At 48.9% G+C, this 17,272-nt stretch overlaps 8 protein-coding genes across 8 annotated transcripts; 3 read left to right on the plus strand and 5 right to left on the minus strand.

Annotated features, from left to right (window-relative positions):
* The first annotated feature begins 264 nt into the window (after nucleotides 1–264).
* PHATRDRAFT_48594 (predicted protein) lies at nucleotides 265–1,535 on the plus strand. The gene has a single exon (XM_002183036.1). The coding sequence runs from the start codon at nucleotides 297–299 to the stop codon at nucleotides 1,434–1,436; it is 1,140 nt and encodes a 379-aa protein (XP_002183072.1). The 5' UTR covers nucleotides 265–296; the 3' UTR covers nucleotides 1,437–1,535.
* Nucleotides 1,536–1,715: 180 nt separating this feature from the next.
* Nucleotides 1,716–2,732, minus strand: PHATRDRAFT_39095 (predicted protein; the record flags this gene model as incomplete). Its single annotated transcript, XM_002183166.1, has 1 exon — nucleotides 1,716–2,732. The coding sequence occupies one exon, from the start codon at nucleotides 2,730–2,732 to the stop codon at nucleotides 1,716–1,718; it is 1,017 nt and encodes a 338-aa protein (XP_002183202.1).
* A 1,264-nt stretch (nucleotides 2,733–3,996) lies between these two features.
* PHATRDRAFT_48596 (predicted protein) lies at nucleotides 3,997–5,946 on the minus strand. Its single transcript, XM_002183167.1, has 2 exons — nucleotides 4,403–5,946; nucleotides 3,997–4,329 (listed from the first exon to the last, which is right to left on the minus strand). Exons 1-2 carry the CDS (start codon nucleotides 5,705–5,707, stop codon nucleotides 4,216–4,218), a joined length of 1,419 nt encoding a protein of 472 aa, XP_002183203.1. The 5' UTR covers nucleotides 5,708–5,946; the 3' UTR covers nucleotides 3,997–4,215.
* Nucleotides 5,947–6,826: 880 nt separating this feature from the next.
* Nucleotides 6,827–8,770, plus strand: PHATRDRAFT_48597 (predicted protein). The gene is made up of 2 exons (XM_002183037.1): nucleotides 6,827–7,788; nucleotides 7,893–8,770. The coding sequence occupies exons 1-2, from the start codon at nucleotides 6,885–6,887 to the stop codon at nucleotides 8,633–8,635; spliced, it is 1,647 nt and encodes a 548-aa protein (XP_002183073.1). The 5' UTR covers nucleotides 6,827–6,884; the 3' UTR covers nucleotides 8,636–8,770.
* Nucleotides 8,771–9,220: 450 nt separating this feature from the next.
* PHATRDRAFT_39098 (predicted protein) lies at nucleotides 9,221–10,201 on the plus strand (the record flags this gene model as incomplete). Its single annotated transcript, XM_002183038.1, has 1 exon — nucleotides 9,221–10,201. One exon carries the CDS (start codon nucleotides 9,221–9,223, stop codon nucleotides 10,199–10,201), a length of 981 nt encoding a protein of 326 aa, XP_002183074.1.
* A 106-nt stretch (nucleotides 10,202–10,307) lies between these two features.
* On the minus strand, nucleotides 10,308–12,029 carry PHATRDRAFT_48598 (hypothetical protein; the record flags this gene model as incomplete). The annotated part of the gene is made up of 1 exon (XM_002183168.1): nucleotides 10,308–12,029. Exon 1 carries the CDS (start codon nucleotides 11,904–11,906, stop codon nucleotides 10,308–10,310), a length of 1,599 nt encoding a protein of 532 aa, XP_002183204.1. The 5' UTR covers nucleotides 11,907–12,029.
* Nucleotides 12,030–12,490: 461 nt separating this feature from the next.
* PHATRDRAFT_48599 (predicted protein) lies at nucleotides 12,491–13,688 on the minus strand (the record flags this gene model as incomplete). Its single annotated transcript, XM_002183169.1, has 1 exon — nucleotides 12,491–13,688. The coding sequence occupies exon 1, from the start codon at nucleotides 13,613–13,615 to the stop codon at nucleotides 12,491–12,493; it is 1,125 nt and encodes a 374-aa protein (XP_002183205.1). The 5' UTR covers nucleotides 13,616–13,688.
* Nucleotides 13,689–14,351: 663 nt separating this feature from the next.
* On the minus strand, nucleotides 14,352–16,596 carry PHATRDRAFT_48600 (predicted protein; the record flags this gene model as incomplete). Its single annotated transcript, XM_002183170.1, has 3 exons — nucleotides 14,352–14,842; nucleotides 15,267–15,301; nucleotides 15,518–16,596. The coding sequence occupies 3 exons, from the start codon at nucleotides 16,594–16,596 to the stop codon at nucleotides 14,601–14,603; spliced, it is 1,356 nt and encodes a 451-aa protein (XP_002183206.1). The 3' UTR covers nucleotides 14,352–14,600.
* Between the last annotated feature and the right edge of the window lie 676 nt (nucleotides 16,597–17,272).

The following is a 17,272-nucleotide window of genomic DNA, read 5'->3' on the forward strand; positions in this document are numbered from 1 at the left end:
CCGAACTGCACTTTCGCGTTGAAATTGTGACTTTTCTAGAGTCATGAGAATTCACAGGCAACGAAAACTTTTGGCTAACAATAATTTCCCAAATTTTCTCACTTGAACTCTTGACGTGTCTACTAGCTAGTTCGGGCTCACTGTTACAGCAGAAACCCAACAAGAGCTGTCAGTCCGCGACTCCAATGTCGCTGGTAGAAAATATAAGGCCTACCAAGTTGCGTGTCAGTCAGCAGCCGGTATTATTAGCACAACGATCCAACCATTTCTGTTTCGAGCGACGCCAAACCATTTAAATGGAAGAGGAGGTTACAACGAAGATGGCACTCCGGGGACCCATAGATGACAATGCGTTGGAGCCAATACTCAATCCGGTAGCCGACGAGGCCGGGGAAGGTTCGCACGACCGAATCGAGAACGGAACGCCCGTCCCTACCGTGGATATTTCAGACACTGATTCCTCGGACCTGCCAAAGTCCGACACATCACACGGTACTCCTGTGGATGTAAAGGGAATGCCCGACGAACAAGAACAATTTATGAACGAAGGTCCGTTGCAGACTCAGCCACGTTGGCAATGTATTCTCAACAAGAGAGCCTTGCCAGACGATCGTTTTACCGCATTTGGTTACGATATAGTGGACGGGCCCGCCGTCGTCAAGTTTATCAAGTTTTTGACCGTTACCTATCTCTGCTTCTTTATCGCCTTCGCATTTGTTCGATGGGTTGACTGGGAGAACGATGAATACTACACCATGGAGCAGTTCTGGAAGTTTGACAGCAGCTTTGTTGTCACCGATGCCCTTTTCTTCTTCGTCGTTGGCAGACTAAACAAACAGAACGGGGTGGATCATTTGGCATGGATTCTACCCATTCTTGTCGCCACGCTGTATTCCAGTGGTGTTACGAGGCTCGACTTTATGCAGCACTCCGTTTCGCTTTACGAAATGCGCTGTCGGTGGCCACCCGGTCTCTGGATCTTTGCCATTATTGTGACTGTTTTTGTGGTAGCCTTGGTCTATGCACACATCCGGTACATTGCTCAGCAACGCAAGCTATTCGAAAAGGGTTTCGAAATTTCTTTTTGTACAGCTTTCTTTCTAGTTCCCAGCATAGCGAGTCCTTTTTTCCATTTTCACCATTGGTTCGCTGGTTGGTTTGGAGGGATGCATTTCAATCTCAACGTATGGTGGAGTCGAGTGACAATGGCATTTCTATGGGGATTTTACATCAACGGTATCGCTGTCTACGGCCGCGACCCCATTCTGGGCTGCGAGTACTCTCTCTACGTGAGCCTTTACCAACGCTGTTCTTTTATGCGCTGCTACGTTCAAGGCATTATCGACGGAGCGGGCAACGCTACTCACCCCAGCAATTACACCGGTATTGTGACTCCCTTTGTGCCCCTCGATTGGCGCACGTGTTCAACCGACTGAATGTGGGCGACTCGCAAGAGGAAGCACGTCGTAGATTTTCGCCTGTACAAGTACATGCGGTGGATACATAATTGCTCTAGAACTCTTGTTGTTGCAGTTGTTGCTTTGGCACGTTCCGCTCCGTTTCAGTGTTAATTGTCCTCGTGAACTCTCAATACAAAATTATCGTCCCAGGTTTCTCGAAAGGGTGCCCTACCGAATGAAAGGACATCAAAGAATAATTCTGGTAAGATATTCAGCGGCGGTAGGAAATTTCAAACTCACAGTCAATCAGCAAACTTACCATCCTCCCGTCAGCAAATATTCTTTTCCGTTTTCGGAGCTCGACATTTCCACCAACGTGGCGGCGTTGCGAGCCGGAGGACAAAATGTCGACGCTGGCTGATCATCCGGCAACAAACAGTTCCACGTTTCTTTCCTCAAATCCAACGCCCAAACATCGCTGCGAGGAGTAAGTCCCAGACTACTGGACTCTGCACCACCGTAGACCAAGACAATGTCGTCGGACCACCGGCACAGGCAAGGAGATGCTCGTGGGGATGGAGCCTTCTTTTCGTTGTCCATCAGCTTCCTCCACGTCCAAGATTTTGTATCAAGTACAAAGACTTCGTTGGACATGGTTTGATCCTGCGAGGCACCACCAAAAAACACAATCTCATGCTTGCTCGATAGGGTTGCCGAGTGCAAACCGCGGGCACTAGGGCACGGTCCAGATGTCGTTTGTTGGACAAAGCTTTCACGGTCGGCGTCAAAGATCCATACCATATCGTGGCATCGGTGGTTATGCAGAACAATTTGATTCCGTTCCGGTATGGCGACCGCGACGTGTCGAGAGGTGGGCCCACCTGGCGTAACAACGTCCAAGTGCGCCCACGTAGGATTAGTTGTTCCGCTATCCTGGTCCCGACCGAAATCCAAACGATGGATTGTCTCTAGAATATCACCACCATCTTGTTTGGTACCGGGATCCCACCCTCCAAAAACGTAAGCACGAAAGTGTTGCGAACGGTCACTCTTGCCTGCCAAGACGGCCGCGGCCGCCACTAGTCGAGCCCGCGGGGATTCTCCGTTGGTCCCAACAGATTCCCAGTCCTGTTGTTCACTGTTCCACCGCCACAGATCGTTCGTCACGTAGCGATTGGAAGGACTCTCTTCGGCGTAACCTCCAAAAATATAGACATCCGAAGAATGGGGACTCGGAAACGCCACGTGCCCCGATCGTTTCGGCGTGATACGATGCGAAGGCTTACGTTCATTCCATTCAGCCTGTAAAGCACCAGCGAAGGCTGTGCTCATGATTACGAGACAATAGCCGAATAAAACGGAAGGAAGCATAGAATGATGCGTTGCAATGCGTTGATTAATAGTAAAAAGCATTGCCTATTCGCGGGATAAGAGAGTCACCACAGTAGAACCGAACCGGAACCAACACGTCCATCACAACAATTCACAGTCAACACAGTACAAACGGCGTCGAAACCTTTCGAGGAAATTCACTAATGCGGCCTCGATGAGGCCGCAAAATCACTAATCCGGCCAAAATCAAAATTTACTAAGTACCGAAGGTGGGGCCTACATCGCTTCCCTAGTAGTTATAATTTTGATTAAATATGGATCTTAAACAATTCAAGTATTTACAGATTACATTCTCTATTGATTTTTGAGATGCTGTATTGGACACATGCAAGCATTATTTGAGGCCTGCGATGTTCTCCAAACGACGCTTCGTCCGCAGGAGGCATCTTGAGAGATGATCCATTTATAAATCTTTACGAAAAATGGCTTGAGAATGTAAGGTTCAAGGTTATGAATGTGTGTGATCCAAATACTTAGGAAGCAACACTGTCCCTACCTAAGTTACTTAACGAAATCTATGTTTAGGCCGGATTAGTGATTTTGCGGCCTCATCGAGGCCGGATCAGTGATTTACGAGGAAATTCGATGTTGGAAGTGACCCTGACCACTAGGAGGTTAGGAGCGGCAGAAAAGCCAGAAGGTTTTGTCTCAGACGACAGTGCGAGCGATAGTGAAGAGGCGATACTGACTCTGTTTGAAAGAGGCAACTATACTACGTACAACGATGTCATCGTTTACGAGGACGACCTAGGGCACACAAACAGCTACTTTGCCGAGAACGAAACTCATGTGTTTGACGGTTTCGAATGGGAGGAAATTGAAGGTCAGAAAAGGCGCGGAGAGGAAACTCTCGACGAGACGTATGATGTTTGGTGTGTTGATACTGTGGATTTGGTAATGTGTGCTTCGGATGACTACGGCGAAGCTTATTTCACCACAGGTTGTGGGAGCTCATAGGATTGTGGGACAGCGGAATGGTTAATGGTCAAGGAGGATCACCCATAAAAGAAAGATGAATTGTGGAAAGCATTTTGAATCGGACATGTAGTAGGCGCTTCCAGATGCCGGTGGCCATACAATTTGCGGTTGAAAAGGCAGCCGTGGAGCGGGTGCAGGATGAGATGGAAAACCATGAGCCTAAAGCATTGGTGACCAAGACTACGAGCGTGCACTTTTTCCGCACTCACTACTACGAGGTGGTCAGAAAAAACGATTGTTTATGTTAGTGTCAACCCACCATCTCTTTCGTATTTATTTCAATGAAAATCTCACGTAAGTTACTGCCTAAAAGTATAGGAAAACAAAAATGGCTTCTCCCCTCACTTTGAACCGGCGACTTTATTTTCGTGGAATGTACACAAAACCATCCACAATGTATTGTTTGGAACGAATAGAACCGACAAACGCCGCATATTCTTGTCCTTCAATAGGGCATAGCCAGGATTAGTTCACCTCCCCTGTAGACCCGTACGAGGTTGAAGTAGAACTTTCCAGTGTGCGACGCCGTTTTCGCAAAGTCTCCTGTTGATTGGCACGTCTATCCAATAATGGAATCAACAAAAGGACCAGCAAGCAAATGCACTGGATCGCGTGGATCTGCATCCACTGACCTTGGCTGCAGTTGCTAAAGAAGGCGTCTTCGTATTCGTGACAAGTTCCTTCGACACGATTTGCCAGCGGTGCAATTGAGAGTTGCGAAACTCCTGAAATGCTGAAGGAAATTCCGGATAAGACTCCGAAGAAGCGAAAGCCCAGTTTTTCGAAAGACTGGCAAAAAAGTAAGGGAACAGAAAGGCGCGAAAAATGGCGTAGGAGACGAAACTGGCAATCATAATATTCTCATTGGACCCGGCAATCATCAATAGAGCCATTTGGACAATTCCCAATGTGATCGTGATGAAAGCCGTTGGGATAAAGCCCACCGAGTCCAAAAGAAATCCACTAACGGGAGCACATACGATGGCACCGGCGTCAATAAAGCTCAGCAATCGCGCCAACTGGTGTTGCGTATCAAAATCAAACAGCTGTTGGTCACCGAGTTCGGTCGTGACGGTAGCAATGTAAAAATTGGCCCAAAAGCTCGTTACCAGGAAAAAGATGCTCAGACGGATAAAGACACCGCTTGTGAGCTGTCCTTGGATGGGCAGGTCCAGTAGACAGTTCATACTGTGTTTGCCATCTTTGTCGGCGGGTGTCAAGAGTGTCTCTTCGATGGCGTCTTCGATCTTATCAATGGTTCCTTCGGGATTCCGGTCCAACCCGAGGACGACAGTTTCTTGAATTTCGTAAGGAGAATCGGGCCATACGAGGAAGGAGCCCAAAGCGGACATTGCCACCACGAGCCCGAGACATCCAAACAAGCCTCGAAATGTCCAACCCGTGGTTTCCCATAGAATATCCATGAGCGGAAAGACGGCAAAGGACAAGGTGATTGTTTCTGCTACAACACCCATGACAAAAAAGCGCCGTTGTGGAAAGAGGTTCCCTACATGCATCAACGAAGTCTGCACTCCCGGTCCACCAAACGCCACCAATCCTATGCCCATACTGTACGTGCGCAAGTCTCCCGCCGCGGCGAACACGGCACACCCCGTAGCAACCAACGTATTCGACAGCACCGAGCAGGACCGGGGTCCCCGGTGGTCCAGAACAATACCCAACAAGAGTGGAGCAATGTAGTTAATGCTCGCCGCGAGTCCGAACAACTGCGTGGCGTCGTCGAGTGAGATTCCGGCCCCGCCGTGGGATTGGGGCGCCGCCAGCATACTACCAGCAATACCAGCCCAACCCACAATGAGACCCGCCGCCAGCGTAATTTGGAACATGGCAAATACAACGAGCGACACCCGCACCGTCGTTGACGAGGGTAAAGAGATACCCCCGGGCGCACACGCTTCCCCCTTACTACTCGACATGGTCGAGCCGTAGACGGATCGATAATGATTGGGATAAACGGTTGTTTAGGAAAAGATACCTCAGAAAAGTCAGCGTACGTATCCAACAATCTTGGCTGGATTGTGTAGTAAAGGAAGGAGCGCGTGGGTTTCAGTTTTCGACTATAAATCGAGAGCGAGTGACAAGTGTTGCCGAGGCAAGCGGAGGAGAGCGAGAGATTGATACCAACCACTCTTGTGCAGAGATGCCGTTGGTCGTATTGTCACAATAGTACATTGACGGTAAAAAATCCTTCGACCACACGGTATTTCTCCAAGATGTGTCGTTATGCCTCGATCGACTACGGAAGTTTCGTATAGCTTCTTCGAACATCCCAGCTCATGGGCAACGGAACCGTGCAATCAAGGCGTCGACGGCAAACACACTCAAGAAGGTCCATTGCGTGAGACTGCGTGTGCCATAGAGATGACCTACAGTACTATCCTATCCCATCTTGAAAGAGCTATCCTAGAAAGAAGCAGTTTCGTCTTGACCTTGCTGTTCGCATAGGTAGCTCAATAGGTACTTTTGTCCTCGTGACTCGTTACCGCTTCTAGCATATCGTGACGAATCCTCAGACTGGTCTGATTCCGGAAGCGACCGAATTTACAATTCGAGCCTATGAGAAAATTTGCACTTAACAAATTAGAACGCAATCTCCAAAGGGCACTATTTTTTGATTACCACGAAGTGATTCGGCTTTCTATGAAAATTCAAAAGTCCCATTAAGTGTATATCCAGAAAGATTCTATCAGGTATTCACGTTCCCGGGAGGCTTCTATGTGGATATGGCACTGAAAGAGACTTGCAATTACAGCCAAAATGAAACTACAATATCGCCTTTACCACTACATCTAGCGCTCTAATCTAGATTCCAACCTTTTAAAGATTGATATTCGTTCTGCGATTCTGTCGATAAAAACGCTGAAGGTTGAAACGAACCTACTCTAACGTTTGCGTGCACTTCCAGCACCATGGCCGTTGGTGCAAGTGCAACCACGATCTACCGTTCGTTTCGGAGGGGATGACCAAATGTATGGTGGAGTTTGACCGAGAGCGAACTCCTCCAGAATCCCGCTCCTTTACAGACGCACATACACATACATACACACGTTCGCATCCATCGGTGGCCAGCACTCATTGTGGACTGCGCGACAAATGATGAAAGGCATCGTACCGTCCCAGAGCACAACGACTCTCCACCGTAGCGACAACGAAAAGTATCTTTACCTCATGAGCAGCGACAACGATCACGACGAAGGACACAATGACGAGGGCATCGGCATTGGCGGTGGTACGGAACAATCGACGTCATCCACCATGTCACCTAACAGTCAGAAAGCAGGCCATGCCCAGCAAATGTTTGAAGACGCCAACAGCGACAGAAACGTAGCGAACACTTTATTGCCCACAGCGTCTCTGGCGGAACGCACTTTGTCGCAATCCGGCGTTTTCGCTACCAACATAACCACCAACGATAACACCAACCAAGAAGAGCAGGATCACGTGGCGTTGGCCGCAGCGGCAGCAACAGTAAACGCAGCCCTCCATCCAGAACAACCGCATCCTCCCCAACCCGAAGTCGAATTGGCCGTGGCGGCGGCGCACGCCGTGACAGTCGACGGACAACACCATTCCTTGCTCGACGGTGCTACGACGGAATCATCACTTCCTGATCAAGCGGAGAAACGACAAAGTGCAGGGAAGAAACGGGTCCGACGTGTCGGAAACGTCGCTGAGCCTCGGAAAGAACACAAAGGATTCCATTCGTCCGAGCCGCCACAAACGTCTCGACCATCGTCCCTACCACACCAGCCCACATTCGACTCACAGACGGCCTTGCCACAGCGGGCCCTACACAATACTCAAAGCGTGGCAGCGGCGGCCTCTGCGGTTGCTATTGAAGCGACTGGCAATTGCAAGGGGCAGTCCAAGCACGACGAAAAGTGGAACGCCATGCTAGAAAAGCTCATAGCTTACGAACGGGAACATAAATCCACCATGGTACCTCAGTGCTATCATCTAGATCCGCGACTTGGAAGGTGGGTTCACTATCAACGAGGTACGTTACGGTGTGTTTGACAGGGATACTCGGTACAGCACGCGGATTTTGCTCGATTCTCGTTCCGACTTACTTTTGAAAAATGTGTGTTCGATTTACGATAGTGGAGTACTGGTTGTACCAATCCTCGGGCAAGGGAAAAATCAATACCGATCGCATTGCGCGTTTGGAAGCGATGGGCTTTGAATGGGATCCACAGCGGGCGCAATGGAACCTCATGTACGACAAACTGCTAGCTTTTGCGGCCGAAAACGGACACTGCAAGGTCCCCAAGGGGTATCAGAAAGATCCGGAGTTGGCCAACTGGGTTCGGAATCAGCGCCTCGAATTTGCCAACCTGCAGCGCGGACGTAAAACACGCATGAACCAACTTCGTCTCGACAAACTCAATGCAATTGGTTTCAAGTGGAGTACGTCCATGCCGTTTCGAGTGAAGGGTGATTCGGCATCGAGTAGGGTTGACAACCGTACCGACCCTGCCAGCGATGGCGACGCCACGGACGCTAGTACGAATGCGGCCACATCCCACGTTACCGCGAAGACGCACCAACAACTTGCGTCAACAAATGCGGCAGGGTCTAGTGTTGTTCTTGCCGAGCATGGAAGAGTCGAAACGTCCGAAATCTTGCCACAAACCCAATCTATGCAGGAGCAAACGGTTTCGACTATATCACACAACCCTGTGGACGAGCCCGTCACTACAATCGAACAGAAGAACTTACGCGGTTTCGCATCCGAACGGCAGCAGCCACATGATACACGGGAGGAAACGAAGCATCCGCGGAACGAGGATTTGGATGGTACCGGTTTGGAAGACGAGCCGTCGCTCAACTTTGACTTGATTTAATAGCAAACACCGCGAGGGCTATGTCGAAATAACCGCTATCATGCTCAAAAATCTTTCTCTTTAAAGCGAAGAGTTGATTGGTAAAGTAGCATCTATGGAGACAATACAACACAACTTTTTGATATAGATTGTAGCATAAGGTTTTGCTCGCTCGAAAATTATGGACTTGGGACGTTTAATAGGATTCGACTTGCTCATTGCGGTTTGGGTCAGAACACGAAACGTCTGACGTGCGGCGAGCCTGCAAGGTCCGGGTTTCCATCGTGGTAATTTGGTGTTCGCCATAGGAATGAAAGCAAGCAAGATATCTTGTTGGCCGCGATTGATCGTCCACGTTTCTTGGGTACAGCGAAACTGTAAACCGCCACGTTTGGACCTTCGCAGCACGGTCTCATACCAATACAATCAGCCGACAGGATAGCTCCCAGAAGTCTCCAAAGGAGAACAGTCGTCTTGGTATATAGGGTGGATAAGCATTGCTGTTGCTTGTAAGCGCGGGCGAGAAAGCTACTCCCGGTCTCCGTTTGTACGACAGAAACGCACATTAGGAAGGACGTTTTCGCGCACCCCCTACACAATCAAATCATGTTGCCCTCGCAAAACAGTATGAGTGGCTCAGACAAGATTGGTCCCCCTATCAGTGTTGTAGCTTATGGGGATATGTCATTGAAAAAGCGTCCGAAGGTCCATGGTAGCTCGTGCAAAGGAAAAAGTAAGAGATTCTTGATCACGCCGACAGCTAGCGGGATCCATGGCTCATTGAGTAGCTATGATAGACAGCAGCTCGTACTGCAACCCATAGAAGAGAGCAATGCCTTCACAGTCCTCATCGGTACTGTAACAGCAAATGCCAGAAGCTATCCAGGCGTAACTGAAGAACCGAAGTCAAGTGAACGAAGTAACCTTAGCTCCACAACGGCTATGTCAACCGCTAGCACAGGTGGAGACCAAGAAAAGTCTACCAAGAATAGCGATTTGAACAAAAAGGGTCGGAATTTCTGCGACCAATTAGTTGCCATGCGCTGTTCTGTAGAAAGAGCGAGTTGCTCCAATAACGCAGTCAGCATTCGCAGTCCCGTGTCGCTTCATTTCAAGCGGACGACCACTGGTGTTGGAGAAGAGATACAACGCACGCCCACAAGACCAACTATTACCACGGCGATAATCCGCCAATCAAGCAAGGCGGAAATTCTCCAGGCGACAGTTCCAACGACAATAGACTGTATTACGAAGGCACCTTCCACTAGCACCGACTTCGAACTTTCGTCCTGGGACAAGATGTTTTTACTACATGTTTCGGGAAGCCACGGCTTGGCGTCCTCCTCCTCAGCAATTCAACCTGCGTTGGCGGATGCGAGAATACAGCAAAGAAACTACTGTCATAACTTCCGGAAGTATCAGGCGCGTAGCGAGGCAACACACGTTAAATTTGGGGCCTGGATGGACGAACAACGTGCACTCCTGGCTCAGTTAGAAACGATTCGACCTACCTACGAAACTAATTTTCAAGTTTTACAGGCGAGAACGAGGCTCAACTTGCTAGCCTTGTGTGGCATTCAACTTTGATGCCTACCGTTCATGAACTGTTGTTGTTTGCTAACAGACTACGCTTAAGATGTGGCGTCATTTTGAAGGAGATATAATGCTATTTTAGAGAACTAATGTATAATATTCATGGGGTTCCCGGCGGGGAATCATGCACAAATTCCTGCAGCATTATGTCCATATCTTCTAAAACTGCCAAGGAAGCAAAACGCGCAATAGTTGCTTTCCAGCGGCGCACGATATCGTCTCGTTCGGCTTGATTGGCTGCTTCCAATACCCACGTCGACGTTTCTTCGTTACTTGGTGAGGTCGTCTTCAGTAAGATTGCGTGCTTTACTCGGACCAAGGGATGGTTTGGAATGCTGTGAGCCGGGGTTAACACGCGACAAATGTTCAGAAGTCGAAGTTGCGCAGGGTGTGTGGCTAGGGTAGGCAGCGTTTTGGAACGTGACGGTGTTTCGATACGCCACATGAGCGAAGGCTCCACCATTTTGGAACCGTGTACCATGGTCCCTCGTTCCATCCAAGCGGCGATCGTTTGTGGGGGATTCCCTGAAGAATCATGCAACAGTAATGACCACACTAGATTAAACGTTTCTTGGACGGTTGTGTAGATTTGATTGTCCGTTTCGAATTGGGGTTTGATAAGGAAGGTGTCCGAAGCAGCCGAGTGCCATCCCATGCGAATTTCCGGATCACTATCGTAGCCTACATCCGTATCATCCTGAATTGGCTCCAACTTTGGTAGGAAGGTCGTTTGCGAATGCTTGGCCGAAATCATAGTGGGATCCAAGGAGCGTGCGCGCGGTATCGGTCCAACAATAGACGTTGGTGAAACAACGGTTGTTCGTGTCTTATTGCGGCAGCGAGAATTCACAATATGCCGAACCTTCGCCGCTCGTTCGTGGCTGGATAATTTGCGGGCTCGAGGCGGTTCGGCAATGATGTGGTTGGAAGGAGACGCATGGAAGGGGCTGTCCCGTGACGATTTCCCCCAAACACGCTCCAGTTCGTCCGTATCTGGGGGTGTCGCACAGCCGAGCAACTGAAGGACGTCGTATTCCAGGGAAAGCCGATAATTTACCCAAGACGGGGTCGTTGCCGTGTTGGCGCCGTTCCGAGCCGCCCCGTTGCCTGGATCGCGCAGCGGAGTAAGCGTTTGTTGATCGTGTGAAGGGAAACACAGGCTTTCGAGACGTTGCGTGACGAATTCCAAAAGCGTCGGTGCTCTGGTGTTACCGAATATGGAACTAGCTGCGAACGTCTGGGCCCGTAACGCATTCAAAGAATCGCGGGTCACACCACAGCACCTTTGCAGCGGAGCCTGTGGACCGGCACAGCACGACGCGCTAAAATTGTCGGTGGTTGCCGTAGAGCGCAAGTCGTCATTGTCCTCATCCTGAGCAGCAGAGTCCGTATTCATTGTATACGGTAGGTTTACGTTATCAAGGTGGACGTTGCGATGAACGAATTCGTCGTCCTCGTCGGCGTCGTCATCATCTTCTTCTTCGTTTAGATTGAGGATGGAATGGTGGGTATTCGCAGACAGTCGAGAAGAATCGCGTACGCTACTGTTACGACTGAATATTGAAACGTCGGGACGATACAAAAGTCCGATTCTGTCCTGCTCCTTCTCTACATTGTGACCAACACCGTGATGAATACGAGAAGAGGAAGAAGATTCTGCTAGAACCGGCGGTGTTCGATCCATCGTAGTTGTACTCATAGGATCAGCTACGGAGGATCACTTGGACAAACGAGAAAAGCGTATACCTTTTGGTCGTCTCTTCTGGAGGCTTCCAAAGGAGAATGAGAGAGAGGAGTGTGAAGAGTCACAAGCACGGTTTTGCGTAGCGATCAAAATTGACAAGCAACTGGGGGTACCGTCGTCGGATTGTTCACCGCGAACGTCAATGCAACGGTTCCATTCACGTCTCTCATAGATACGGGTATGTGGATACGTCCCTGACCATTGCTGGCCAATTTTTGGCATTCTGGCGCACACGCCGGGTCAGAGAGTAATATCCAGCGCTATTCGGCTTTGGTCCCAATTATATGTAATTGTAAGTCACGCCTGTCTTGTAAGAATAAATATTTTATCTATCCGATGGGCCATTGTATTTGACCGTATTCAACGATTCTTACAAGCTTAGGAATCTCCAAAAGTTCATGCCGACGACATCCCTGCTAGAATTGCTGTAGGGACAAACATATCCTATGAAACTCCAAACCGTAAGAAACCATCCCCAACGCCGGTTAGCGCAGTGGCTGGAATCTGTTTCACAAGTCAGCGAACGCACAAGTCACGAGTTACGGATGATACGCTTCGGCAGAGCAATTTCTCCAATCGGGTGGTTCCATCGGAGCCACTACGGTATGATTGGTATCGTTCGGGTGATCATGTGCCTCTGCCAAGCCGTCCCAGTAACATTTCATGTACGGACAGTGTTGGTCGACGCTGAGAAAGTAGGCGTACCCGCACGTCAATACGGGATCTCGGCCGTACACCGCAATGCCGTTCACGTAGGCACCCCAGCACCAAGCCATCACCATACGACTCCACCAGGTGTCGACGTTAAAGTGCATACCAACTAACCAACCGACGTACCAATGATGCAGATGAAAGTAGGGAGATGATACGTACGGCGCCAAGAAGAAAAAGCCGCACAGCAGTAGTTCAAATAATTGCATCCAAACCGTACGTTGTCGGACCGCCCGATCCACGTGCAAAACGACGACACCCACCACGATGGGAATGACCACCGCCACGAACGCCCACAGCTTCCAGGACCATCGACAGTGCATCTCGTAAAGCGTCGCCGAATGTTGCAAAAAGTCAAACGTCGTCAAATAGGAAGAGTACAAATTGCATGCGAGCATTGGTAGTATCCATGCCAAGCAATCCACACCTCGCTGCTGAAAAAGGCGTCCCACAATGAAAAACATCATACTGTCCAGCGCTACCAAGGTGGATTCGTACGTGAAAAAATCGGCCAACGTGTAGGATCGATCGTTTTCCCACTGCATCCACCGTACGTAATGGTACATGACGACAATGGAAACATAGGTCAGACCGAGAAATTTAAGAAATTTGACGGCAACGGCACCATCGAGGAGTTTGGTACGACCGATCTGGAAGCGATCGTCCCGTAGTAGGTTGGCGAGCAGAAAGGGCTGCCAACGAAAAGATGTCGATGAGTGTTCGAGAATGATGTCATCCATGTCCAGAGCCAAGTCATTCGTAGCTGTGCCATCGCCGTCAAGTTCGTCCTCCGCCACTTGCATGTATGGTCCATGGACGGCAGACAGTTTGGAGTGAGGGTTTTCTTCGTCATCGTCCGAAACCGAGTGATCGCCAATCTGAGGCTGCCTCGAATCAGCTGACAAAAGTCCAGAGACTCCCACATCTTCCTCTGTTCCTGGTAAATTTGTCATTGACGAGAGATTATTAATGTAAGACGAGTTACCAGCTTATGGTACTTGGAAAGAAGGAAATCTTCGTTTATTTCCTGACCGACTGTGAGAGTGTGTTGCGCGAATGATTCCTAATGATGAGCCATTCGGGTGGATTGTGCCAGAGGGGTGTAGGGCTTTGAGGCTACTAACCCTACCGTCGAGCCCCGAAATGAACCTACTGACATTGTTAGACGATTATTTTGGACGAAACACCTACCTATATCGTATGTCCCATCTAATCGATTGACTGTGAAATGTGATCGTCCACTTCATTCGATTTCATGAACAGAAACCCATGTGAATCAATGACAACAACGAATGCTACAGTTGATAGCAGCAATCGGTGGCAGCTCCTCTAATAGTAACACCTCTACTTCTCTCTGCTTGTGTTGAAATCAATGGCTATATGAGTAGGACAGTCTATCTTATTTTTCGCATTCGAATCTGTTCAAACATCCTTCAGCTCACAATAAACAACGTCGTCAACACCAATGCAAATACAATCACAATAGGAGCTGTAACGGCTTTCCATACGAAGCGGCTAAGAGACATACTGTATTTGTATCGACGTGAGAATATGCGTTTTATGATCATTCCTTCTCACGTCTTGAAAAGGCACTCGCACACGAATGAAATTCGCTACTCGGAACAACACAAGAAGAACATCCGGGAACCTCTTTATATTTGATTGTACGAGCAGAGCTCTTGCAGACGTAGACGTAAAATCGTGTAATAGTGCAAATTTTTAGAGGCGTCCAATTTCCTAATCCAGTATCGTTCTTATCGTCGATGTATTCACAAGCACCTGTCTTTGATTCCTCTCACTTGCTTTCTCCGTCAGAATGTCCGACCCCTCGCTAGAGAAATCGCAAATTCGTCATTCCATCGATCAATCGGTCGAAACGAATACCGCCTCGTTTCTGAAGTATTACACATAGGCATCGAGAAGCATCTTCGCCAAATACTAGTCATCTTCATCCAATAGCTCTTTTATTTGCTCCAAAATCGCCGCCCGTTCGCCCGGGGACGTCGCCTTTCCTTGGCCGGCCTGTCGCTTGGAATGCAAAAGTTGCCCAGTCGCTGCGACGGACACCTCAAAATTTCCCGTCACCGTAGGATCTTCCTTACCGACTAGCTCAATCTTATTCGCTACGGAGGGTTGAGAGGAGAGAAAGTCTTTCAACCCGTTAAAATAGCGACCGTAGCCTAAAATTGGAATCAATATGAAAGACGAGCTGAGGTACGGGCGAAGTCAAGGCTTTGTTACCCAGATCGCTTTGCCATTTCTCGCAAGAGTTACCTCATCCACCTCAGTACTGCACCTGAATGCGAAGCTTGTTAGCGCCCATGGTGCTCTTCGTCTGAGAATCGTTGTATGCAAAAGATGCCAATATCGTACAGAGGGTTCCTACTTTGTGAACGTGATGGGTGAAGAATCCCATGCTTCGTGTCGATCTTTTTGACTGAAAAGGTCGTCGCTGCTGGCGATTGATCATCCGTGTTCTGTAATTTCTTCTCCCTTTTTACAGCCAGCTAATTAGGTACGTCAAGGACACTGTCGTAGTCACTTTGCTGTCTAGAGACATTTATGCGAAGAAAGGTAACAACCATATCCGGAGGAATTACCCACCTATTTCCCTTGCCAAAAGGGGTGAAAGTGGGTACCTAAACGTAGTAAGGTAGTTGATAGACCAACAAAGCTATTTGCTTTGACTGAGGGAATAAAAATAACGTTATGAAAGCACCTATCCTTGTGTCTCAACTTACGATTAAGTGCGCTTTGTGCGGATTTCATAAATTAGTCAATGCTTGCGTAAAACACGACACGTTGACTCTTTGAAAGCCATACTTAGTAGGTAGGGTACATCAAGTATAGCTTACGCCTTTATAAGCGGGACGAGCGGGTAGGGAACATCAGATTTCCAAGTTTCGTACGCTTTCTGCCCACCATATTTTTCTCCCTGACGCTTTTCCAAACCCTTTGTCGCAGCATTCATGATTGATACAATGCCGTACAAACCGGCGGTAGACGACAACCAAGCGATTATAGACTTTCCAAACGAAGGCGCTCCCGCAACGAAGGTTCCTACCCAAAATAGAACCTCCCCGGAATAGTTGGGATGCCGTGTCATTGTGTAGACTCCCGTCGAAGGACCGGTGAATGCTTTAGACTTCGGATCGACGTTGAGTTTCGAGAGAAATTTGTGTCCATCCGCAACGGCTTCCAAAATAGCGCCAGCCCAGGCTATGCCAGTCCCTACCATACTGACTCTATGAAGCGACGTTCCCACGGCTGACGGAGTGCGCATGGCGTACAAGAGAGGCGTTGTCATCAGACCGTAAAATATTGCCAAACTCAGGGCGAACGGAACACGCTTCATCCGCGAAGGCTCTTCACGGGATGCTGGAGGCTTCCATCCAGCCACATCCCGCACGAACAAGAACGACGCGAGCCGGATTCCGTAAAACAAAGAAGACCCAAGTAGCAAGTGCGAAATGTCGCCTTTTGCGGGCACAAATGTTTGCAACAAGACGTAGGCAATCGCCGCGACAGAGCCGCCGTAGCCAACGGATACTCCGTACATATTCTTCACTTGAGTAAGAGGCAAGATAACGGCGGCCGAAATTGCTGCCAAAGCTACGACCCCGTAAGGTCCCGACAGAAGCGACGATGTGACGAGAGAAGTTACCGTGGAGGGGAGGTTGACGACCTCTGCGGGCAGCGCCTCGAGAGCGCCACCGCGAAGGCTTTCAACTGTCTCGACTCTTCCGGGAATTGAATTCATGTTTTTTATTCTACCGTACGGCGATAGAAAAGCGTTTGTGGTCTGGAGGAGAATCAATCCAATAGTATGTGCCTTCATAACGAGATGTACTCCTTGTTGCAAGGTAGTCTTGGATGTCGTAAAGATCGTCTTGGATAGACGTAGGTGTTCTGATTGCATTTTTGTGATTCCCATGTGATTGCCCACAGCCAGATCAATTTCCCCAGAACGTGGTTACCGAACCCATAGGAGTCCTGCCGAAATGTGACTTGGTGCTGTTTCGAAATCAAAGCTACGAGTAGTAGGTACTTATTCCAATCTAATGTCGTTTTTTCTTGTCAGATCACACAGCCGTGTCTAACGGGCATGAAATTGCAGATGCTTGTCTCCTCAGCGTGTGAAGGATACTGTTCGTTAGGACGCAATAATATCGAAACAGAAGAGTATGCTTCTTGGGGGACTTCCACGATGCAAGTGCACATTCCAGTTCCTGAACCTTTATATGTAATTGGCAGGAAATGCCCAGCCATCAATCTCGATGACATCGTACGAATGCGAGCCGTTTCTTCATCTTGATCTACGGGCCACATTTTCAATAGCACACACAGGTCTTCCGGCGACCTTGCCATTGATAACTACGATATATCCATATACTTCCAGTATTCAACGATATGTTTGCTTCCGGTTTGCTTCGCGATCGCAACGATTTACATCGTTCCCTGCATCAACGGACTCAGATGCGCCGATACCAACAGCAACGACAGCTTTCCAAGACAATCGAAGCAACAACGCTGGCCTCGTCACCCATGTCTACTTCACCCAGTATACGAGCAGCCAATATTGCCAATACACAAGTCAAGCATTAGACATT

This window comes from Phaeodactylum tricornutum, chromosome 18 (genome assembly GCF_000150955.2).
Source record: "Phaeodactylum tricornutum CCAP 1055/1 chromosome 18, whole genome shotgun sequence".
NCBI lineage: Eukaryota > Bacillariophyta > Bacillariophyceae > Surirellales > Neidiaceae > Phaeodactylum > Phaeodactylum tricornutum.

Bases quoted from the DNA above. Each gene is read 5' to 3' on its own strand.
- PHATRDRAFT_48597 (XM_002183037.1), top strand. From the start codon at position 6,885: ATGATGAAAGGCATCGTACCGTCCCAGAGCACAACGACTCTCCACCGT. The intron at 7,789-7,892 runs GTACGTTACGGT...GATTTACGATAG, and splicing joins GTGGGTTCACTATCAACGAG to TGGAGTACTGGTTGTACCAA.
- PHATRDRAFT_48596 (XM_002183167.1), bottom strand. From the start codon at position 5,707: ATGTCGAGTAGTAAGGGGGAAGCGTGTGCGCCCGGGGGTATCTCTTTA. The intron at 4,330-4,402 runs GTCAGTGGATGC...ATTATTGGATAG, and splicing joins CTTTAGCAACTGCAGCCAAG to ACGTGCCAATCAACAGGAGA.
- PHATRDRAFT_48594 (XM_002183036.1), top strand. From the start codon at position 297: ATGGAAGAGGAGGTTACAACGAAGATGGCACTCCGGGGACCCATAGAT.